At 45.8% G+C, this 24,896-nt stretch overlaps 1 protein-coding gene across 1 annotated transcript in view; it reads left to right on the plus strand.

Moving 5' to 3' along the window:
• The window catches only part of LOC135541327 (poly(rC)-binding protein 4-like), a 181,870-nt gene that overhangs the window by 136,001 nt on the left and 20,973 nt on the right, over window positions 1-24,896 (plus strand). The window contains exons 5-11 of the mRNA XM_064967492.1: window positions 3,123-3,239; window positions 11,241-11,372; window positions 11,945-12,073; window positions 13,113-13,187; window positions 15,626-15,697; window positions 19,269-19,310; window positions 19,883-19,967. Coding sequence (XP_064823564.1) covers window positions 3,123-3,239; window positions 11,241-11,372; window positions 11,945-12,073; window positions 13,113-13,187; window positions 15,626-15,697; window positions 19,269-19,310; window positions 19,883-19,967 — 652 coding nt within the window. The remainder of the gene's footprint in view (window positions 1-3,122; window positions 3,240-11,240; window positions 11,373-11,944; window positions 12,074-13,112; window positions 13,188-15,625; window positions 15,698-19,268; window positions 19,311-19,882; window positions 19,968-24,896) is intronic.

A 24,896-nucleotide genomic window follows, 5' to 3' on the forward strand; every position in this document is an offset into this window, starting at 1 on the left:
TCAGGGCCCAGGTCTATCAGGGCCCAGGTCTGTCAGGGTCCAGGTCTGTCAGGGTCCAGGTCTATCAGGGTCCAGGTCTGTCAGGGCCCAGGTCTGTCAGGGCCCAGGTCTGTCAGGGCCCAGGTCTGTCAGGTCCCTGGTCTGTCAGGGCCCAGGTCTATCAGGGCCCAGGTCTATCAGTGCCCAGGTCTATCAGGGCCCAGGTCTGTCAGGGCCCAGGTCTGTCAGGGCCTAGGTCTATCATGGTCCAGGTCTGTCAGGGTCCAGGTCTATCAGGGCCCAGGTCTGTCAGAGTCCAGGTCTGACAGGCCCCAGGTCTGTCAGTGCCCAGGTCTGACAGGGCCCAGGTCTATCAGGGCCCAGGTCTTGCTGAATCTGTGCAGAAGATCTAGGTGCTGCTGTAGGCCCTCCTTGGTTGGGGACAGAAGTACCAGGTAATCAGCAAACAGTAGACATTTGACATCAGATTGCTGTGATAAAGTAAATCTGTCTCCACGATGGAGATAAAAACATTATCATGGGAAGAAGTAGAGCAGGGAGTCTTTCAGATTGACCAGAGCGTGAGTGAGATCACGTTCACACAGACACACACACACACACACCGGAAGAAACAGACAGGAGCTAGGAGCGCTGCAGTACAATGAATCACACACACAAGAGACAGACACACAGACGTGCATACACACACACACGCAGAGCTGAGACACACTCATGCAGGCATGCGCAGACAGAGTGACAGAGATCACATGTAAATGAAGCAGACAGGAGAGGACCTGGGAACCTTGTAATGCAATGAATCACACACACACGGACGATACACACACACACACACACACACACAGCCAACACACACCCACCAAGGAATCAAAAAGAGTTGACACACACACACAGCCGAAACACACGCACACAGACACAAATCTTTAGCCATTGTCAGTGAGTCCTCAGATGAGCTGGTTGCTGAAAGACTCAGAGTGGGGAGGGAGGATATAAAAACACCATCATTACAGCCTTCCTGTTCTCCCCCTTTCTCTTCCTGTTCTCCCCCTTTCTCTTCCTGTTCTCCCCCTTTCTCTTCCTGTTCTCCCCCTTTATCTTCCTGGTCTCCCCATTTCTCTTCCTGTTCTCCCCCTTTCTCTTCCTGTTCTCCCCCTTTCTCTTCTTGTTCTCCCCCTTTCTCTTCCTGTTCTCCCCCTTTCTCTTCCTGTTCTCTCCCTTTCTCTTCCTGTTCTCCCCCTTTCTCTTCCTGTTCTCCCCCTTTCTCTTCTTGTTCTCCCCTTTCTCTTCCTGTTCTCCCCTTTCTCTTCCTGTTCTCTCCCTTTCTCTTCCTGTTCTCCCCCTTTCTCTTCCTGTTCTCCCCCTTTCTCTTCCTGTTCTCCCCCTTTCTCTTCCTGTTCTCCCCCTTTCTCTTCCTGTTCTCCCCCTTTCTCTTCCTGTTCTCCCCCTTTCTTTTCCTGTTCTCTCCCTTTCTCTTCCTGTTCTCCCCTTTCTCTTCCTGTTCTCCCCCTTTCTCTTCCTGTTCTCCCCCTTTATCTTCCTGGTCTCCCCCTTTCTCTTCCTGGTCTCCCCCTTTCTCTTCCTGTTCTCCCCTTTCTCTTCCTGTTCTCCCCTTTCTCTTCCTGTTCTCCCCTTTCTCTTCCTGTTCTCCCCTTTCTCTTCCTGTTCTCCCCTTTCTCTTCCTGTTCTCTCCCTGTCTCCCTCCGTTGTCCCTCCGTTCTCTCTCCATTCTCCCCCTTTAGCTTCCTGTTCTCCCCCTTTCTCTCCCTGTCTCACTCCATTCTCCCCCTTTCTCCTCCTTGTCTCTCTCCATTCTCCCCCTTTCTCTCTCTGTCTCCCTTCATTCTCCCCTTTTCCATTCCTGTCTCTCAGTTCTCCCCCTTTCTCCTCCAAGTCTCTCTCTGTTCTCCCCCTTTCTCCCATTTTCTCTCCGTTTCCCTCCTTTCTCTCCATCTCCCCCCATTCTCCCCCTTTCTCTCCATCTCCCTCCTTTCTCTCCCTGTCTCCCTCCGTTCTCCCTCCATTTTCCCCCTTACTCTCCATCTCCCTCTGTTCCCCTCTCATCTCCTTTCTCTCTTACATTCAATAAAGATTCACGTACCCGCTCACACACAAAATATTTCCCCATGCATATTTCAGTATTAAAGGCCTGTTCCTGTTTCCATATTTCAGTATTAAAGGCCTGTTCCTGTTTCCATATTTCAGTATTAAAGGCCTGTTCCTGTTTCCATATTTCAGGATTAAAGGCCTGTTCCTGTTTCCATATTTCAGTATTAAAGGCCTGTTCCTGTTTCCATATTTCAGTATTAAAGGCTTGTTCCTGTTTCCATATTTCAGTATTAAAGGCCTGTTCCTGTTTCCATATTTCAGTATTAAATGCCTGTTCCTGTTTCCATATTTCAGTATTAAAGGCCTGTTCCTGTTTCCATATTTCAGTATTAAAGGCCTGTTCCTGTTTCCATATTTCAGTATTAAAGGCCTGTTCCTGTTTCCATATTTCAGTATTAAAGGCCTGTTCCTGTTTCCATATTTCAGTTCTTTGTGAAAATACACAGTTGCTTAAGAGGGAGGTTTTTCCACCAAAGTGTGTGTGTGTGTGTGTGTGTGTGTGTGTGTGTGTGTGTGTGTGTGTGTGTGTGTGCGTGCGTGCGTGCGTGCGTGCGTGCGTGCGTGCGTGCGTGCGTGCGTGCGTGTGTGTGTGTGTGTGTGTGTGTGAGTGCGTGCGTGTGTGCGTGCACATGTGTGTTTGCGTGTGCGTGTGTGTGTGCATGCGTAGTTCCACGGAAGGACATGACGATGTTCACTATACAACATGGCTGCTCTTTGAAGAAGTGGTTCAGCTCTCTCTGGGACTAGAGCTGGCCTAGCATGGCTCCTCCTAATTCCTACTGCACAGCTAGCTCAGATCTCACACACGTGCACACACACACACACACACACACACACACACACACACACACACACACACACACACACACACACACACACACACACACACACACATACTTACACGTCACAGGCACATTCACACACGTGCAAAGCAGTGCAGCAGAATTAATGTTGTCTTGTGTTCTCTTCGCCTCCTCCCCACCTCTCCATCCCTACGTCCTTCTATCCCTCCATCACAGAGCAGCGCACGTATCAACATCTCAGAGGGCTCGTGTCCAGAGAGGATCATCACTATTACAGGACCTACAGACTGTGTCTTCAGGGCCTTCACTATGATCACTCTCAAACTGGAAGAGGTCTGTCTCTCTGCCTGTCTGTCTCTCTCTCTTTCTGTTTTTTTCTGTCTCTCTCTCTTTCTGTTTTTTTGTGTCTCTCTCTCTTTCTGTTTTTTTGTGTCTCTCTCTGTCTGTCTGTCTGTCTGTCTGTCTGTCTGTCTGTCTGTCTGTCTGTCTGTCTGTCTGTCTGTCTGTCTGTCTGTCTGTCTGTCTGTCTGTCTGTCAATTCAATTCAATTCAATTCAAGGGCTTTATTGGCATGGGAAACGTGTGTTAACATTGCCAAAGCAAGTGAGGTAGATAATATATAAAGTGAATATATAAAGTGAATTAAACAATACAAATTAACAGTAAACATCACACATACAGAAGTTTCAAAACAATAAAGACATTACAAATGCCATATTATATATATATATATATATATATATATATATATATATATATATATATATATATATATATATATATATATATATATATATATATATATATATACAGTGTTTTAACAATGTACAAATGGTAAAGGACACAAGATAAAATAAATAAGCATAGATATGGGTTGTATTTACAATGGTGTGTGTTCTTCACTGGTTGCCCTTTTCTCATGGCAACAGGTCACAAATCTTGCTGCTGTGATGGCACACTGTGGAATTTCACCCAGTAGATATGGGAGTTTTTCAAAATTGGATTTGTTTTCGAATTCTTTGTGGATCTGTGTAATCTGAGGGAAATATGTCTCTCTCATATGGTCATACATTGGGCTGGAGGTTAGGAAGTGCAGCTCAGTTTCCACCTCATTTTGTGGGCAGTGAGCACATAGCCTGTCTTCTCTTGAGAGCCATGTCTGCCTACGGCGGCCTTTCTCAATAGCAAGGCTATGCTCACTGAGTCTGTACATAGTCAAAGCTTTCCTTAATTTTGGGTCAGTCACAGTGGTCAGGTATTCTGCCGCTGTGTACTCTCTGTGTCGGGCCAAATAGCATTCTAGTTTGCTCTGTTTTTTTGTTAATTCTTTCCAATGTGTCAAGTAATTATCTTTTTGTTTTCTCATGATTTGGTTGGGTCTAATTGTGCTGCTGTCCTGGGGCTCTGTGGGGTGTGTTTGTGTTTGTGAACAGAGCCCCGGGACCAGCTTGCTTAGGGGACTCTTCTCAGGTTAGTTGACATTCAGGTAAATTAACATTCAGGTTAGTTGACATTCAGGTTAGTTGACATTCAGGTTAGTTGACATTCAGATTAGTTGACATTCAGGTGTGCTAGCTGTTAAATAGAGGAGGGTTGCAGTACAGTACTCTCATCCACATACAGAACAGTTTCACGAAATCAAGGGTTTGTTGTGTTACAGTACATATCAACTCTTTGAATGATTTCTGAGGATGTTGCTGCTCGGTTAATTCAATAGACCTTGATCAGTGAGCTGACTGAGTTAAGTGTATGCTAATTCATTTATATGCTGTTTGCGTGGTTTAAAATGCTGTTAGTTTAAAATGCTGTTAGTGTGGTATTCATGAAACATCCGGTAGGGATTTTCTCTTCCTGTCTCTTTCTCTCTCTCTCTCTCTCTCTCTCTCTCTCTCTCTCTCTCTCTCTCTCTCTCTCTCTCTCTCTCTCTCTCTCTCTCTCTCTCTCTCTCTCTCTCTCTCTCTCTCTCTCACCCTCTGTCTCACAAATACTAATAGAAATCTAGTAAGAATCTCCTCTCTCCGCCCCACTGTTATCTCCTTTCATCCCTTCACAGTGAGGACAGAGTTGTCATAGTAACCCTAGGGGGGGCCTGGAGCACTGATCTAGCTCAGGTGTGTGATGTAGAACACGTTACTGTGATGAAGAGCACGCTCTAGTGATGTAGAAGACTTTACTGTGATGAAGAGCACGCTATAAGGATGTAGAACACATTACTGTGATGAAGAGCAAGCTCTAGTGGTGTAGAACACATTACTGTGATGAAGAGCAGAATATGGTGATGTAGAACACATTACTGTGATGAAGAGCACGCTATAAGGATGTAGAACACGTTACTGTGATGAAGAGCACGCTCTAGTGATATAGAACACATTACTGTGATGAAGAGCACGCTATAAGGATGTAGAACACGTTACTGTGATGAAGAGCACGCTCTAGTGATGTAGAACACGTTACTGTGATGAAGAGCACGCTATGAGGATGTAGAACACGTTACTGTGATGAGGAGCAGGATATAGTGATGTAGAACACATTACTGTGATGAAGAGCACGCTCTAGTGGTGTAGAACACATTACTGTGATGAAGAGCACGCTATAAGGATGTAGAACACGTTACTGTGATGAAGAGCACGCTCTAGTGATGTAGAACACATTACTGTGATGAAGAGCACGCTATAAGGATGTAGAACACGTTACTGTGATGAAGAGCACGCTCTAGTGATGTAGAACACGTTACTGTGATGAAGAGCACGCTATAAGGATGTAGAACACGTTACTGTGATGAGGAGCAGGATATAGTGATGTAGAACACATTACTGTGATGAAGAGCACGCTATAAGGATGTAGAACACGTTACTGTGATGAAGAGCACGCTATAAGGATGTAGAACACGTTACTGTGATGAGGAGCAGGATATAGTGATGTAGAACACGTTACTGTGATGAAGAGCAGAATATGGTGATGTAGAACATGTTACTGTGATGAAGAGCACGCTCTAGTGATGTAGAACACGTTACTGTGATGAGGAGCAGGATATAGTGATGTAGAACACGTTACTGTGATGAAGAGCACGCTATAAGGATGTAGAACACGTTACTGTGATGAGGAGCAGGATATAGTGATGTAGAACACATTACTGTGATGAAGAGCACGCTCTAGTGATGTAGAACACGTTACTGTGATGAAGAGCACGCTATAAGGATGTAGAACACGTTACTGTGATGAGGAGCAGGATATAGTGATGTAGAACACGTTACTGTGATGAAGAGCACGCTATAAGGATGTAGAACACGTTACTGTGATGAGGAGCAGGATATAGTGATGTAGAACACATTACTGTGATGAAGAGCACGCTATAAGGATGTAGAACACGTTACTGTGATGAAGAGCACGCTATAAGGATGTAGAACACGTTACTGTGATGAGGAGCAGGATATAGTGATGTAGAACACATTACTGTGATGAGGAGCAGGATATAGTGATGTAGAACACGTTACTGTGATGAAGAGCACGCTATAAGGATGTAGAACACGTTACTGTGATGAGGAGCAGGATATAGTGATGTAGAACACATTACTGTGATGAAGAGCAGAATATAATGATGTAGAACATGTTACTGTGATGAAGAGCACGCTATAAGGATGTAGAACACGTTACTGTGATGAAGAGCATATTTAGTCTGTAATTCATAAGGAGCTCCATTCAGCTGTGTCTCTTTCCTTCCTGGTTTTTGCTATGAACAGATCAGCACAGTGTATGTCTGATTCTCCCCTAGAAATAAACCAACTCTGTGTAATAGTTGGTGTTCTGTAACTCTTAAACACACACAGAGAACAGAGCAATGGAAGAAGAAGAAAAGACAAGAAGAGCCAGTACCAACCGCCTACTGCTAGCCAAACATTTGGTAGAGTGAGAAGAAGAGCCAGTACCAACCGTCTACTGCTAACCAAACATTTGGCAGAGTGAGAAGAAGAGCCAGTACCAACCGTCTACTGCTAACCAAACATTTGGTAGAGTGAGAAGAAGAGCCAGTACCAACCGTCTACTGCTAACCAAACATTTGGCAGAGTGAGAAGAAGAGCCAGTACCAACCGTCTACTGCTAACCAAACATTTGGCAGAGTGAGAAGAAGAGCCAATATCAACTAAGCTACCCAAACATTTGGCAGAGTGAGAAGAAGAGCCAATATCAACCGTCTACTGCTAACCAAACATTTGGCAGAGTGAGAAGAAGAGCCAATATCAACTAAGCTACCCAAACATTTGGCAGAGTGAGAAGAAGAGCCAATATCAACCGTCTACTGCTAACCAAACATTTGGTAGAGTGAGAAGAAGAGCCAGTACCAACCGTCTACTGCTAACCAAACATTTGGCAGAGTGAGAAGAAGAGCCAGTACCAAACGTCTACTGCTAACCAAACATTTGGTAGAGTGAGAAGAAGAGCCAGTACCAACCGTCTACTGCTAACCAAACATTTGGCAGAGTGAGAAGAAGAGCCAGTACCAAACGTCTACTGCTAACCAAACATTTGGCAGAGTGAGAAGAAGAGCCAGTACCAACCGTCTACTGCTAACCAAACATTTGGCAGAGTGAGAAGAAGAGCCAGTACCAACTGTCTACTGCTAACCAAACATTTGGTAGAGTGAGAAGAAGAGCCAGTACCAACCGTCTACTGCTAACTAAACATTTGGCAGAGTGAGAAGAAGAGCCAGTACCAACCGTCTACTGCTAGCCAAACATTTGGCAGAGTGAGAAGAAGAGCCAGTACCAACCGTCTACTGCTAACCAAACATTTGGTAGAGTGAGAAGAAGAGCCAGTACCAACCGTCTACTGCTAACCAACCATTTGGCAGAGTGAGAAGAAGAGCCAGTACCAAACGTCTACTGCTAACCAAACATTTGGTAGAGTGAGAAGAAGAGCCAGTACCAACCGTCTACTGCTAACCAAACATTTGGCAGAGTGAGAAGAAGAGCCAGTACCAACCGTCTACTGCTAACCAAACATTTGGCAGAGTGAGAAGAAGAGCCAGTACCAAACGTCTACTGCTAACCAAACATTTGGTAGAGTGAGAAGAAGAGCCAGTACCAACCGTCTACTGCTAACCAAACATTTGGTAGAGTGAGAAGAAGAGCCAGTACCAACCGTCTACTGCTAACCAAACATTTGGCAGAGTGAGAAGAAGAGCCAGTACCAAACGTCTACTGCTAACCAAACATTTGGCAGAGTGAGAAGAAGAGCCAATATTAACCGTCTACTGCTAACCAAACATTTGGTAGAGTGAGAAGAAGAGCCAGTACCAACCGTCTACTGCTAACCAAACATTTGGCAGAGTGAGAAGAAGAGCCAGTACCAACCGTCTACTGCTAACCAAACATTTGGCAGAGTGAGAAGAAGAGCCAGTACCAACCGTCTACTGCTAACCAAACATTTGGCAGAGTGAGAAGAAGAGCCAGTACCAACCGTCTACTGCTAACCAAACATTTGGCAGAGTGAGAAGAAGAGCCAGTACCAACCGTCTACTGCTAGCCAAACATTTGGCAGAGTGAGAAGAAGAGCCAGTACCAACCGTCTACTGCTAACCAAACATTTGGCAGAGTGAGAAGAAGAGCCAGTACCAACCGCCTACTGCTAACCAAACATTTGGTAGAGTGAGAAGAAGAGCCAGTACCAACCGCCTACTGCTAACCAAACATTTGGTAGAGTGAGAAGAAGAGCCAGTACCAACCGTCTACTGCTAACCAAACATTTGGCAGAGTGAGAAGAAGAGCCAGTACCAACCGTCTACTGCTAACCAAACATTTGGCAGAGTGAGAAGAAGAGCCAGTACCAACCGCCTACTGCTAACCAAACATTTGGTAGAGTGAGAAGAAGAGCCAGTACCAACCACCTACTGCTAACCAAACATTTGGCAGAGTGAGAAGAAGAGCCAGTACCAACCGTCTACTGCTAACCAAACATTTGGCAGAGTGAGAAGAAGAGCCAGTACCAACCGTCTACTGCTAACCAAACATTTGGTAGAGTGAGAAGAAGAGCCAGTACCAACCGTCTACTGCTAACCAAACATTTGGTAGAGTGAGAAGAAGGGCCAGTACCAACCGTCTACTGCTAACCAAACATTTGGCAGAGTGAGAAGAAGAGCCAGTACCAACCGTCTACTGCTAACCAAACATTTGGCAGAGTGAGAAGAAGAGCCAGTACCAACCGTCTACTGCTAACCAAACATTTGGCAGAGTGAGAAGAAGAGCCAATATCAACTAAGCTACCCAAACATTTGGCAGAGTGAGAAGAAGAGCCAATATCAACTAAGCTACCCAAACATTTGGCAGAGTGAGAAGAAGAGCCAATATCAACTAAGCTACCCAAACATTTGGCAGAGTGAGAAGAAGAGCCAATATCAACTAAGCTACTCAAACATTTGGCAGAGTGAGAAGAAGAGCCAGTACCAACCGTCTACTGCTAACCAAACATTTGGCAGAGTGAGAAGAAGAGCCAGTACCAAACGTCTACTGCTAACCAAACATTTGGCAGAGTGAGAAGAAGAGCCAGTACCAACCGTCTACTGCTAACCAAACATTTGGCAGAGTGAGAAGAAGAGCCAGTACCAAACGTCTACTGCTAACCAAACATTTGGCAGAGTGAGAAGAAGAGCCAGTACCAACCGTCTACTGCTAACCAAACATTTGGCAGAGTGAGAAGAAGAGCCAGTACCAAACGTCTACTGCTAACCAAACATTTGGCAGAGTGAGAAGAAGAGCCAGTACCAACCGTCTACTGCTAACCAAACATTTGGCAGAGTGAGAAGAAGAGCCAATACCAACTAAGCTACCCAAACATGAAATCTTCCTCTGAAGACATAAAAAGCATTTTGTTTCTACTGTTAGAAAAATATATGCCTGCTCATTCGTTCTAAACACCCGATTAATATACCTTCATTGCCGTTTTATATCTTTCAGCTGAGAAAGTGTATATAATTATACGATCCAATTCTGCTTAACGCTTAGAATCCAGCGATGTATCAGACATTCATTATATAGTCTGTTCATGTGGAGATCGAGACCTAAGCCTGTTGGCAATTTCCATAGTACCAGCATACCACTAAGAATGAGAGAGAGACAGAGACAGAGACAGAGACAGAGAGAGATAGAGAGACAGAGACAGAGACAGAGAGAGACAGATACAGAGACAGAGACAGAGAGTGAGAGTGAGAGGGAGAGGGAGAGGGAGAGACAGAGACAGAGACAGAGAGAGAAATATGCCCAACCCCTTGATAATTTATACTCACATTGTATTTGGAGAGAACATTGCACATTGGGAGAGTTGGCCTAAGTAAAGGAACCTTAATAGTGGTTCAGTTCATGTAGCCTCTAGCGTCACGTGATGGCCAGGCTATTTACATGCTACCGAAGTCCTGCTAGGGCTAATCGATGTGTGCAATGTTGGGGCCATTATTTAGGATTATATTTATTACCTAAATTAAGGCAAGAGTCAGAGTGAGAGTCAGAGTCAGAGTGAGAGTGAGAGTTGGAGTGAGATTGAGAGTGAGAGTGGGAGTGGGAGTGGGAGTGAGAGTGAGAGTGAGAGTGGGAGTCAGAGTGAGAGGGTTTTATTTAAGTCTAGGAACAGGGCTATCAGAACATACTGTAGAGATTAGTAGCCTGAGTTTTTCTGGCCTGGTGACAAGCCACTGGTCAGACAGAGATTAGTAGCCTGAGTTTTTCTGGCCTGGTCACAAGCCACTGGTCAGACAGAGGTTAGTAGCCTGAGTTTTTCTGGCCAGGTCACAAGCCACTGGTCAGACAGATATTAGTAGCCTGAGTTTTTCTGGCCTGGTCACAGGGCCTTAGCCAAGAGAGTCACAATCTACATCTAAAGGAACATAAAATAGAGGGAGAGACAGAATGTCATTTCTATAGGTGACTAGATCTGAGCGACAGGGTAAATATTGTCTGTGATCTATATGGGAATCGATAGAGACAGCAAACAGAGATTGAGCGCTAACCTTTCCCTGATTTGGATCGTTGATGTGTAAACTCTCCGATGGTTATATTGATTACATGTTTGTATAGGAGGTTTGTGTACAGGGATGTCGAGTATGTTACGAGTCACCACTCATCTTGACCAAAGTTTATTAACCAACCCCTGGTTGTATAGCTTCAGAGAGCAGTGAGACTGAACACCAGGTCTTGACTATATGATGTTAATGTATAGTGTACTGCAACTTTTATTCAGTGTTCATTAATGTCACTTTAGCTTGCTTTCTTTTAGGCCAACTGCTGTTTTAATTGATGAGTGACACTTGAATAGTGAATCTAAACACTTCATGTTTGTTTCATCCAGGACCTCACAACTCTGGTAGCCAATGGCACGGTCACCAGCAAGCCCCCCGTCACTCTACGATTGGTCATTCCTGCCAGCCAATGTGGTTCTCTCATTGGGAAGGGCGGCTCCAAGATCAAGGAGATCAGAGAGGTGAGTGTGGCTCTGTCTCACTTCCCTAAACATCTGTCCTCTCCTTTCTAAACATCTGTCCTCTCCTCCTCTCCTTTATAAACATCTGTCCTCTCCTTTATAAACATCTGTCCTCTCCTTTCTAAACATCTGTCCTCTCCTTTCTAAACATCTGTCCTCTCCTTTCTAAGCATCTGTCCTCTCCTTTCTAAACATCTGTCCTCACCTTTATAAACATCTGTCCTCTCAGTGTAATGAAGTAGAGGTGGTTAGAGAGAGTCAGAGTCTATTTGGAGTCCCATTTATATTGTATACTTCATTATGTATATGCTGTGTACATCAACAACAAAAAAATCAATCAATCAACTGTATTTTATAAAGACTTTTTAGCAGTTTACACAAAGTGCTTTTACAGAAACCCAGCCAAAACCCCCAAAAGAGCAAGCAATGCAGAGGCAGAAGCACGGTGGCAAGGAAAAACTAGTAGGTAGGAACCTAGGTAGAAACCTAGAGAGGAATCAGGCTCAGAGAAGGTTGACCAGTCCTCTTCGGGCTCTTTCACACATCATGTTTCCCATTGTCTTCTTAAACAGACCACGGGGGCACAAGTACAGGTAGCAGGAGACCTCCTTCCCAACTCCACTGAGAGAGGAGTGACGATATCCGGGACCCAAGACGCCATCATCCAGTGTGTCAAGCTCATCTGCACTGTCATTCTCGAGGTGGTGTACACTTCCTCATCGCCCTGATCCCTGACCCCTGACCCCTTTTACTACTAAAGGATCCTGGTATTACCAGCCACAGACACGGAGGAACCAGACAGATCAATGTATCATAATGGATCTAAGCAAATGTATAAAATTATCAATATCAAAGGATTTATGTTCAATAAGAAAGAGAAACTTCATAGCAATGAATTGATAAGCCTATAATCAATACTCTGTCAGACCTCCAGTAGTACGTAACAAATATTTCCATTTGAAAATAAATACAATCAATCAATGTTTTCGAAGTAAAGATGTTTCTACATTTCTAAAAAAAAATCGATACCCTCTCAATCTTGAGTACTATCCTGCCGCAGCCAGAACACTACTTAAGAGGATGAGCCTGAATGCCAAAAAAAACAGAAGAATCTGAGGATGTAACAACTCATTGTTATTCTAGGCACCCTAATCTCTGCTGGAGGAAACACTGACCCTAAGCATGTGCTTTCATGGGGCGGCAGGGTATTGGACTAGTAACCGGAAGGTTGCAAGTTCAAACCCCTGAGCTGACAAGATACAAATCTGTCGTTCTGCCCCTGAACAGGCAGTTAACACACTGTTCCCAGGCCTTCATTGAAAATAAGAATTTGTTCTTAACTGACTTGCCTGGTTAAATAAAAGGTAAAATAAATAAATTGTGGAATCAAAGCATTCCAGAGATACATCTACTGTATCTGAATACTGTTTTTGTTTTGTCCTTATCTGGTCATATGAAATCCACCATATTGATAGTTTTTTGGTCCCCAGACCTGGATTCAAAGACTATTTGAAATCATTTCAAACGCTGTTTCCCCACCACCAGGTAGTACGGCAAGAATGAAAGAAATGTTCAAAGAAATTTGAAACATTTCAAAAAATATTTGAACCCATGTCTGTTGGCCCCAACCTTCTGCAACTCATCTGTCCTAAGGCTATACAACCATGTTTTATTGTGCTGCGATGTTTAGTAAAAAACATTATTGTCTTTATGCTCGTTGCTTTCTCCTCCTGTATCCAGTCACCTCCAAAGGGGGCCACTGTTCCATATCGACCCAGCCCCTCCCCAGGAACAGTCATGATATCCGGAAACCAGGTGGGAATCAGACAATACAACAAGACAACACAGTACAACACGACAACACAACAACACAACATAAAACAACAACACAACAACACATCAACACCATACAACAACACACAGAACAACACAATACAACACAAAAACACAACACAATAGAACACAACAACACTACCACAACACCATACAACAAAACGACACAACAACACAACAACAAAAAATTCTAACTGAAACCAACCCTGATGTAGTGCTGGTCAAATCAAATTTCAAATCAAATCAAATGTATTTATATAGCCCTTCGTACATCAGCTGATATCTCAAAGTGCTGTACAGAAACCCAGCCTAAAACCCCAAACAGCAAGCAATGCAGGTGTAGAAGCACGGTGGTTAGGAAAAACTCCCTAGAAAGGCCAAAACCTAGGAAGAAACCTAGAGAGGAACCAGGCTATGTGGGGTGGCCAGTCCTCTTCTGGCTGTTCCGGTTGGAGATTATAATAGAACATGGCCAAGATGTTCAAATGTTCATAAATGACCAGCATGGTCAAATAATAATAAGGCAGAACAGTTGAAACTGGAGCAGCAGCACGGCCAGGTGGACTGGGGACAGCAAGGAGTCATCATGTCAGGTAGTCCTGGGGCATGGTCCTAGGGCTCAGGTCCTCCGAGAGAGAGAAAGAAAGAGAATTAGAGAGAGCATATGTGGGGTGGCCAGTCCTCTTCTGGCTGTGCCGGGTGGAGATTATAACAGAACATGGCCAAGATGTTCAAATGTTCATAAATGACCAGCATGGTCGAATAATAATAAGGCAGAACAGTTGAAACTGGAGCAGCAGCACGGCCAGCTGGACTGGTCAAACCCTGATATAGTGGTGGCCTAACCCTGATGTAGTGGTGGCCTAACCCTGATGTAGTGGTGGTGGTCTAACCCTGATGTAGTGGTGGTGGCCTAACCCTGATGTAGTGGTGGTGATCTAACCCTGATGTAGATGTGGTGGCCTAACCCTGATGTAGTGGTGGTGGTCTAACCCTGATGTAGTGGTGGCCTAACCCTGATGTAGTGGTGGTGGTCTAACCCTGATGTAGTGGTGGTCTAACCCTGATATAGTGGTGGCCTAACCCTGATGTAGTGGTGGTGGTCTAACCCTGATGTAGTGGTGGCCTAACCCTGATGTAGTGGTGGTGGTCTAACCCTGATGTAGTGGTGGTCTAACCCTGATATAGTGGTGGCCTAACCCTGATGTAGTGGTGGTGGTCTAACCCTGATATAGTGGTGGTGGTCTAACCCTGATGTAGTGGTGGTCTAACCCTGATGTAGTGGTGGTGGTCTAACCCTGATGTAGTGGTGGTGGTCTAACCCTGATGTAGTGGTGGTCTAACCCTGATGTAGTGGTGGTGGTCTAACCCTGATATAGTGGTGGCCTAACCCTGATGTAGTGGTGGTGGTCTAGTCCTGATATAGTGGTGGTGGTCTAACCCTGATGTAGTGGTGGTCTAACCCTGATATAGTGGTGGTGGTCTAACCCTGATATAGTGGTGGCCTAACCCTGATGTAGTGGTGGTGGTCTAACCCTGATGTAGTGGTGGTGGTCTAACCCTGATATAGTGGTGGCCTAACCCTGATGTAGTGGTGGTGGTCTAACCCTGATGTAGTGGTGGTGGTCTAACCCTGATATAGTGGTGGCCTAACCCTAATGCAGTGGTGGTAGTCTAACCCTGATGTAGTGGTGGTGGTCTAACCCTGATGTAGTGGTGGTCTAACCCTGATGTAGTGGTGGTCTAACCCTGATGTAGATGTGGTGGTCTAACCCTGATGTAGTGGTGGTGGTCTAACCCTGATGTAGTGGTGGTGGTCTAACCCTGATGTAGTCGTGGTCTAACCCTGATGTAGAGGTGGTGGTCTAAGCCTGATGTAGTGGTGGTGGTCTAACCCTGATGTAGTGGTGGTCTAACCCTGATGTATTAGTGGTGGTCTAAACCTGATGTAGTGGTGGTGGTCTAACCCTGATGTAGTGGTGGTAGTCTAACCCTGATGTAGTGGTGGTCTAACCCTGATGTAGTGGTGGCCTAACCCTGATGTAGTGGTGGTAGTCTAACCCTGATGTAGTGGTGGTCTAACCCTGATGTAGTGGTGGTAGTCTAACCCTGATATAGTGGTGGCCTAACCCTGATGTAGTGGTGGTCTAACCCTTATGTAGTGGTGGTGGTCTAACCCTGATGTAGTTGTGGTGGTCTAACCCTGATGTAGTGGTAGTCTAACCCTGATATAGTAGTAGTCTAACCCTGATGTAGTTGTGGTCTAACCCTGATGTAGTGGTGGTCTAACCCTGATATAGTGGTGTAACCCTGATATGGATAACGTGATGGCGGGGATAGTGTCACTTTGCTCTGCATTATTTTATTTATGGTTTATTTTACTGAGGTGAATCTGACTCCTGGTCTGTCTGTGTCTGAAGGTGTTCGAGGCGTCTGAGTACGGGTCACACCCCCTCTTCCAATTGGCCCAGGGAGGGCTGGATCTACAACAAGTAAGTATGCATTAGTGGATCAGGCTGTGAAGATGACGATGACTTGTGAATATAGCACCACTTACCAGAGTGTGGACGTGGAAGTAATTACACTATTGTATACATCGAATCCATTTAGAAACCTTGTGCCAGGTAGACAGTCAGTCTACACACCTTGTAGTGTGTGTACGGGACCAGATATACAAAAGTGGAGAGGAAAGAGGAAGTAAAACGGAACCATGGAAGGAGCTGATGGTGTGTTGTCAAGTCAGGCTCCACTCCCCCCAATCCAGACATGCAGACAGTTACTGGTGTTGTTTTGAAGTAGGCTTCTTCTTCCTCCCTTCCTCCTGTCTGTCTGTCTCTCTGTCTCTCTGTCTGTCTGTCAGTTTGTCTCTCTGTCTCTCTGTCTGTCTGTCAGTTTGTCTCTCTGTCTGTCAGTATGTCTCTCTGTCTGTCTGTCAGTTTGTCTCTCTGTCTGTCTGTCAGTTTGTCTCTCTGTCTGTCAGTATGTCTCTCTGTCTGTCAGTATGTTTGTCTGTCTGTCTGTCTGTCTGTCTGTCTGTCTGTCTGTCTGTCAGTTTGTCTCTCTGTCTGTCTGTCAGTTTGTCTCTCTGTCTGTCAGTATGTCTCTCTGTCTGACTGTCTATTTGTCTCTCTGTCTCTCTGTCTGTGTGTCAGTTTGTCTCTCTGTCTGTCAGTATGTCTCTCTGTCTGACTGTCTATTTGTCTCTCTGTCTCTCTGTCTGTCTGTCAGTTTGTCGCTCTGTCTGTCAGTATGTTTGTCTGTCTGTCTGTCTCTCTGTCTCTCTGTCTCTCTGTCTCTCTGTATGTCTGTCTGTCGTGAGGTAGTGAGAGACTAAAAAGAGAGGTGGGGAGAAAGTGGCTAGGGGAGAGGGAGAGGGGGGGTAGAGGGAAAGAGAGAGGAGAGAGAAGAGACAGAGAGAGAGAGACAGAGAGAAACAGAGACAGAGAGAGAAACAGAGAGAGAGAGAGACGGAGAGAGAGAGAAAGAGACAGAGAGAGAAAGAGAGAGAGAAACTGAGAGCCTCTAACCAAAGCCAGAGTGTTGTGGATATGATGGTTGTCAGCTGCAGGCTGGACTGGAGCTTTGGGAGCATCCTCAGAATGGAGTGGAGATCAGTGTTGCTTGTTTGGCTATCATAATCCTAGCAGCTAGGGCTAATGAAGAGGAGAGGAGAGGAGAGGAGAGGAGAGGAGAGGAAGATTAGGGGAGAGGAGAGGAGAGGAGAGGAGAGGAGAGGAAAGGAGAGGAGAGGAGAGGAGAGGAGAGGAGAGGAGAGGAGAGGAGAGGAGAGGAGAGGAGAGGAGAGGAGAGGAGAGGAGAGGAGAGGAGAGGAGAGGAGAGGAGAGGAGAGGAGAGGAGGGAAAGATTAGGGGAGAGGAGAGGAGAGGAGGGAAAGATTAGGGGAGAGGAGAGGTACGGGGGAAGGAGAGGGTGGTGGAGGGAGATTACGCCATGTTAAGTGGTTCGGCAAGGCGATTAATGCTTTTATACATTATTTACGAGCATGCAGAGCAGAGTACATACATAAGGAGGAGAGGAGGAGGAAGGAGGAGGAGAGGAGGAAGGAGGACGGAGGGAGGAGAGAGAAATAATAAAGTAAATAAGCAATGTCATTTAGACGAAGGAGCCCCACACGCACGCACGCACTTACAAACACACACTCTGCAGTACATGTTGCAGGGAACACACACACACACTAGTCTAACGTCCCTGGTGTCCCTCCCACCTTTAGTAGAGGTCCTGCACTAGAACTGTTCAACTAAACAGATTCACAACTTCCTCATAAAATCTATGGCTCTTATTAGCCTAAACAGTAACCCACTTCCTGTTCCTGTACTAGCCTAAACAGTAACCCACTTCCTGTTCCTGTACTAGCCTAAACAGTAAACCACTTCCTGTTCCTGTACGAGCCTAAACAGTAACCCACTTCCTGTTCCTGTACTAGCCTAAACAGTAAACCACTTCCTGTTCCTGTACTAGCCTAAACAGTAAACCACTTCCTGTTCCTGTACTAGCCTATACAGTAAACCACTTCCTGTTCCTGTACAAACCTATACAGTAAACCACTTCCTGTTCCTGTACTAGCCTAAACAGTAACCCACTTCCTGTTCCTGTACTAGCTTATACAGTTAACCACTTCCTGTTCCTGTACTAGCCTAAACAGTAACCCACTTCCTGTTCCTGTACTCGCCTCTCCTCCTCCTTCCTGTTCCTGTACTAGCCTAAACAGTAACCCACTTCCTGTTCCTGTACTCGCCTCTCCTCCTCCTTCATGTTCCAGTGCTAGCCTAAAAAGTAACCCACTTCCTGTTCCTGTACTAGCCTAAACAGTAACCCACTTCCTGTTCCTGTACTCGCCTCTCCTCCTCCTTCATGTTCCTGTACTAGCCTAAATAGTAACCCACTTCCTGTTCCTGTACTCGCCTCTCCTCCTCCTTCATGTTCCTGTACTAGCCTAAATAGTAACCCACTTCCTGTTCCTGTACTCGCCTCTCCTCCTCCTTCCTGTTCCAGTGCTAGCCTAAAAAGTAACCCACTTCCTGTTCCTGTACTAGCCTAAACAGTAACCCACTTCCTGTTCCTGTACTCGCCTCTCCTCCTCCTTCCTGTTCCTGTACTAGCCTAAAAAGTAACCCACTTCCTGTTCCTGTACTAGCCTAAAAAGTAACCCACTTCCTGTTCCTGTACTAGCCTAAAAAGTAACCCACTTCCTGTTCCTGTACTAGCCTAAACAGTAACCCACTTCCTGTTCCTGTACTATCCTAAACAGTAATCCACTTCCTGTTCCTGTACTAGCCTAAACAGTAATCCACTTCCTGTTCCTGTACTAGCCTAAACAGTAATCCACTTCCTGTTCCTGTACTAGCCTAAACAGTAATCCACTTCCTGTTCCTGTACTAGCCTAAACAGTAACCCACTTCCTGTTCCTGTACTAGCCTAAACAGTAATCCACTTCCTGTTCCTGTACTAGCCTAAACAGTAAACCACTTCCTGTTCCTGTACTAGCCTAAACAGTAACCCACTTCCTGTTCCTGTACTAGCCTAAACAGTAATCCACTTCCTGTTCCTGTACTAGCCTAAACAGTAATCCACTTCCTGTTCCTGTACTAGCCTAAACAGTAAACCACTTCCTGTTCCTGTACTAGCCTCTCCTCCTCCTTCATGTTCCTGTACTTGTGATAATTTAAAGAGTCAGACAGAGTTAGAGCTGCTCGTGCTTCTGCTGTGCACGGGGTTAAAATCCTAAACAATCTTATATAAGGAGGCCAGTGGGAACAACACACACACACACACACACACACACACACACACACACACAGAAACGCACACACACACAGAGGTCTTTCTCTCCCTCAGCAGCATGTCTCACAACCGATTGAACCAACCACTCGTTGTCTTTGATGCTGAGAGTAAAATCGCAGTTATTCCTAAACTTGTCTCAGACGAACTACAACATGTCTCCCTTGAAGAACAGTTAGTTTAAACTCAATGACATTTACCTGGTAAAATAACAACATTTCAACATTTCACTTCACTTGTTTTTGTTGTTTTTCTTCCTTGCAGACGTACGCTGTACAGAACCAATATGGCATTCCACATTCAGAGGTATGTATGCTGATCACACTGGGACCTGTTGTGTATGCTGATCACACTGGGACCTGTTGTGTATCTATCTATCTATCTATCTATCTATCTATCTGTCTGTCTGTCTGTCTGTCTGTCTGTCTGTCTGTCTGTCTGTCTGTCTGTCTGTCTGTCTGTCTGTCTGTCTGTCTATCTATCTATCTATCTATCTATCTATCTATCTCTGTCTGTCTATCTATCTATCTATCTATCTATCTATCTGTCTATCTGTCTATCTGTCTATCTGTCTATCTGTCTATCTGTCTATCTGTCTATCTATCTATCTATCTATCTATCTATCTATCTATCTATCTGTCTGTCTGTCTGTCTGTCTGTCTGTCTGTCTGTCTGTCTGTCTGTCTGTCTGTCTGTCTGTCGACCTGTCGATCTGACTTTCCACCTGACTGTCTTTCTCTCTCTCTGCTTATCCTCTTGTCTGTCTGTCTGTCTGTCTGTCTGTCTGTCTGTCTGTCTGTCTGTCTGTCTGTCTGTCTGTCTGTCTGTCTGTCTGTCTGTCTGTCTGTCTGTCTGTCTGTCTACCCCCTGTGTTTCAGTTGGCCAAGCTTCACCAGTTGTCTATGCAGCAGCAAGGCCTGGCCGCCCAGATGAACCAACAGCAGACCAACTCTGTCATACCTGGTATGTACTGTATCTGGTACACCCCTGGGGGTGGTGGCTATTCAGGGGACTACTTCCTAAAGGAGAGCTGCTGGGACCTGAGTGGGTAGAGGTGCTGATAGGGGGGTGAGACAGGGAGAGAGCAAGAGGAGGAGAGGTAGAGGGGGAGAGGGGGAGAGAGGTGGAGGAGGAGAGTTGGAGGGGGAGAGGGGGAGAGAGGTGGAGGAGGAGAGATGGAGGGGGAGAGGGGGAGAGAGGTGGAGGAGGAGAGTTGGAGGGAGAGGGGGAGAGAGGTTGAGGGGGAGACAGGGAGAGAGCAAGAGGAGGAGAGGTAGAGGGGGAGAGGGGGAGAGAGGTGGAGGAGGAGAGTTGGAGGGGGAGAGGGGGAGAGAGGTGGAGGAGGAGAGATGGAGGGGGAGAGGGGGAGAGAGGTGGAGGAGGAGAGATGGAGGGGGAGAGGGGGAGAGAGGTGGAGGAGGAGAGGTAGAGGGGGAGAGAGGTGGAGGAGGAGAGTTGGGGGGGAGAGGGGGAGAGAGGTGGAGGGGGAGACAGGGAGAGAGGAAGAGGAGGACAGGTAGAGGGGGAGAGGGGGAGAGAGGTAGAGTGTGAGACAGGGAGAGAGGAAGAGGAGGAGAGGTAGAGGGGGAGACAGAGAGAGAGGAAGAGGATGAGAGGTAGAGGGGGAGAGCGGTAGCGTGTGAGACAGGGAAAGGTGACACACAGAGGGAGAACAGACCATAATCGGTCTGACAGCTCTGACTGACTTTGACTTTGAAGTTACTTTGTTTGAGTTCCTACAATAACCTTCCTACAACAACCATCCTACGACGTCCTTCCTACAACGTCCTTCCTAGAACGACTTTCCTACAACGTCCTTCCTAAAAACGTCCTTCCTACGATGTCCTTCCTACAACGTCCTTCCTAGAACGACTTTCCTACAACGTCCTTCCTAGAACGACTTTCCTACAACGTCCTTCCTACGACGACATTCCTACAAGCTTTTTTCCATTATACTTTTAGGAATATTCTGTTATTTTTTTCTTCAATATACAGTCAAACTTGGTATGCTGCTGTGACTTCCATTAGCCCATTCAGTTTAAATGACCCCAGACTGTTAGGATGTGAGGCATATGGAACCATTTAATGATTTATTCTATCAGATAGATACGTTGTCCACATATAATGATTTCTTCCACACCACAGTGGCTCCACTCTGGCATACCTGTAATTATCATGAATCCAGTCCCTTTAAAGAACCCCGAGTGTCCAGAAAGCCCCTCTGAATCCGGGGAAAGATAGTGTCTATGTTGCTCCCATTCTGCCTCTGTGTCAGCCCCAGTCCTGTCCATCCATAGTCCGTATGTTAAGTGTAGATTAGACCTGATCCAGGTATGGATAGACACAGATGGGGAACAGGGCCAACTTAGCTCTCCTCTCTTCTCCTGAGGATTTCAGCGCCTGCATCCCAAAAAAGCATCGTATTACCCTTCGTAGTGTTAGGGCTCTGGTCAATAGTAGTGAATAGGAAATAGGGTACCATACATAGGGAATAGGGTACCATACAAAGGGAATAGGGTGCCATGCATAGGGAATAGGGTACCATACACAGGGAATAGGGTGTCATACACAGGGAATAGGGTGCCATACATAGGGAATAGGGTACCATACAAAGGGAATAGGGTGCCATGCATAGGGAATAGGGTACCATACACAGGGAATAGGGTACCATAAACAGGGAATAGGATACCATACACAGGGAATAGGGTACCATACACAGGGAATAGGGTGCCATACATAGGGAATAGGGTACCATAAACAGGGAATAGGGTGCCATAAACAGGGAATAGGGTACCATAAACAGGGAATAGGGTACCATAAACAGGGAATAGGGTGCCATAAACAGGGAATAGGGTACCATAAACAGGGAATAGGGTACCATACACAGGGAATAGGGTACCATACACAGGGAATAGGGTGTCATACACAGGGAATAGGGTACCATGCATAGGAAATAGGGTACCATGCACAGGGAATAGGGTACCATAAACAGGGAATAGGGTGTCATACACAGGGAATAGGGTACCATGCACAGGGAATAGGGTGCCATACACAGGGAATAGGGTGCCATGCATAGGAAATAGGGTACCATACACAGGGAATAGGGTACCATACACAGGGAATAGGGTGTCATACACAGGGAATAGGGTACCATGCACAGGGAATAGGGTGCCATACACAGGGAATAGGGTACCATGCATAGGAAATAGGGTACCATACACAGGGAATAGGGTACCATACACAGGGAATAGGGTGTCATACACAGGGAATAGGGTACCATGCACAGGGAATAGGGTGCCATACACAGGGAATAGGGTACCACACACAGGGAATAGGATACCATAAACAGGGAATAGGGTACCATACACAGGGAATAGGGTGTCATACAAAGGGAATAGGTTGCCATGCATAGGAAATAGGGTACCATACACAGGGAATAGGGTACCATACACAGGGAATAGGGTGTCATACACAGGGAATAGGGTACCATACACAGGGAATAGGGTGCCATACATAGGAAATAGGCTGCCATGCACAGGGAATAGGGTACCATACACAGGGAATAGGGTGCCATGCATAGGAAATAGGGTACCATACACAGGGAATAGGGTACCATACACAGGGAATAGGGTGCCATACACAGGGAATAGGGTACCATACACAGGGAATAGGGTACCATACACAGGGAATAGGGTGCCATGCACAGGGAATAGGGTACCATGCATAGGAAATAGGGTACCATACACAGGGAATAGGGTGCCATGCACAGGGAATAGGGTACCATACACAGGGAATAGGGTGCCATACACAGGGAATAGGGTACCATGCATAGGAAATAGGGTACCATACACAGGGAATAGGGTACCATACACAGGGAATAGGGTGCCATGCACAGGGAATAGGGTACCATACACAGGGAATAGGGTACCATACACAGGGAATAGGGTGTCATACACAGGGAATAGGGTACCATACATAGGGAATAGGTTGCCATGCACAGGGAATAGGGTACCATACACAGGGAATAGGGTGCCATGCACAGGGAATAGGGTACCATACATAGGGAATAGGTTGCCATGCACAGGGAATAGGGTACCATACACAGGGAATAGGGTACCATACACAGGGAATAGGGTGTCATACACAGGGAATAGGGTGACGTACATAGGGAATAGGGTGCCATACATAGGAAATAGGGTACCATACACAGGGAATAGGGTGCCATACATAGGAAATAGGGTACCATACACAGGGAATAGGGTGCCATACATAGGAAATAGGGTACCATACACAGGGAATAGGGTACCATACACAGGGAATAGGGTACCATACACAGGGAATAGGGTACCATACACAGGGAATAGGGTGACGTACATAGGGAATAGGGTGCCAAACACAGGGAATAGGGTGCCATACATACATAGGTAATAGGGTACCATACTGTACGTAAGAAATAGGGTGCCAAACATAAGGAATAGGGTACCATACTGTACGTAAGAAATAGGGTGTCATACACAGGGAATAGGGTGTCAAACATAGGGAATAGGGTGCCATACACAGTGAATAGGGTGCCATACATAGGGAATAGGGTGCCATACACAGGGAATAGGGTGCCATACATAGGGAATAGGGTACCTTACACAGAGAATAGGGTGCCATACACAGGGAATAGGGTACCATACATAGGGAATAGGGTACCATACACAGGGAATAGGATACCTTACACATGGAATAGGGTGCCATACACAGGGAATAGGGTGCCATACATAGGGAATAGGGGACCTTACACAGGGAATAGGGTGCCATACACAGGGAATAGGGTGCCATACATAGGGAATAGGGTACCTTACACATGGAATAGGGTGCCATACACAGGGAATAGGGTGCCATACATAGGGAATAGGGTACCTTACACAGGGAATAGGGTGCCATACATAGGGAATAGGGTACCTTACACAGGGAATAGGGTGCCATACACAGGGAACAGGGTGCCATACATAGGGAATAGGGTACCACACACAGGGAATAGGATACCATAAACAGGGAATAGGGTACCATACACAGGTAATAGGGTACCATACACAGGGAATAGGGTGCCATACATAGGGAATAGGGTGCCGTACATAGGGAATAGGGTGCCATACATAGGGAATAGGGTGCCATACATAGGGAATAGGGTACCATACATAGGGAATAGGGTACCATACATAGGTAATAGGGTACCATACACAGGGAATAGGGTACCATACTGTACGTATGGAATAGGGTGCCATACACAGGGAATAGGGTGCCATACACAGGGAATAGGGTGTCATTTAAGATGCCATACACAACAGCACGAGCCTTTAACAGTCCATTACAGATATCAAAGGGAACCAAAGAGGAGCTTTCTTTTGTCAATAGATGAGGAAGTATTATTTCCTCCTTCCCTGCTCTTCTTCAGATCTTCTCCAGGCAGACATGCCTCATCATAATAAATATGTATTGATGATTCATGACGGAATCAGTCAGTCAGCACTGTAGAAGGATATATTGCTATAAATGAGAAGCTTGTTGTGTAGAGCGTCAATAGAAGGCTAAACATGTACTTCAATGTAGAGAGATTATGTTTCTGTTGTTTATTTACACGCTTGAAATGCATAATGGTGTTTCTTTTCAAGCTTTAAAATGAATAAAATAATTTCTTTATAAGCTTCAAAATGCATAACAGCAACACAATAATAGCTTCCACTGTCTGTAGCTAAAGCGGTGATTTAGATAGAATGAGAGAGAGCGAGGAGATTATAGGAGTGAGAGGAGACGAGAGGCGAGGAGCTGAGAGGAGAGCAGAGGGAGAGAGAGATGAGATGAGACGAGAGGAGAGGAGAGAAGAGAGAGAGGAGAGGAGTGGCG

The sequence above is a fragment of the Oncorhynchus masou genome, chromosome 6 (assembly GCF_036934945.1).
Source record: "Oncorhynchus masou masou isolate Uvic2021 chromosome 6, UVic_Omas_1.1, whole genome shotgun sequence".
Lineage (NCBI taxonomy): Eukaryota > Metazoa > Chordata > Actinopteri > Salmoniformes > Salmonidae > Oncorhynchus > Oncorhynchus masou.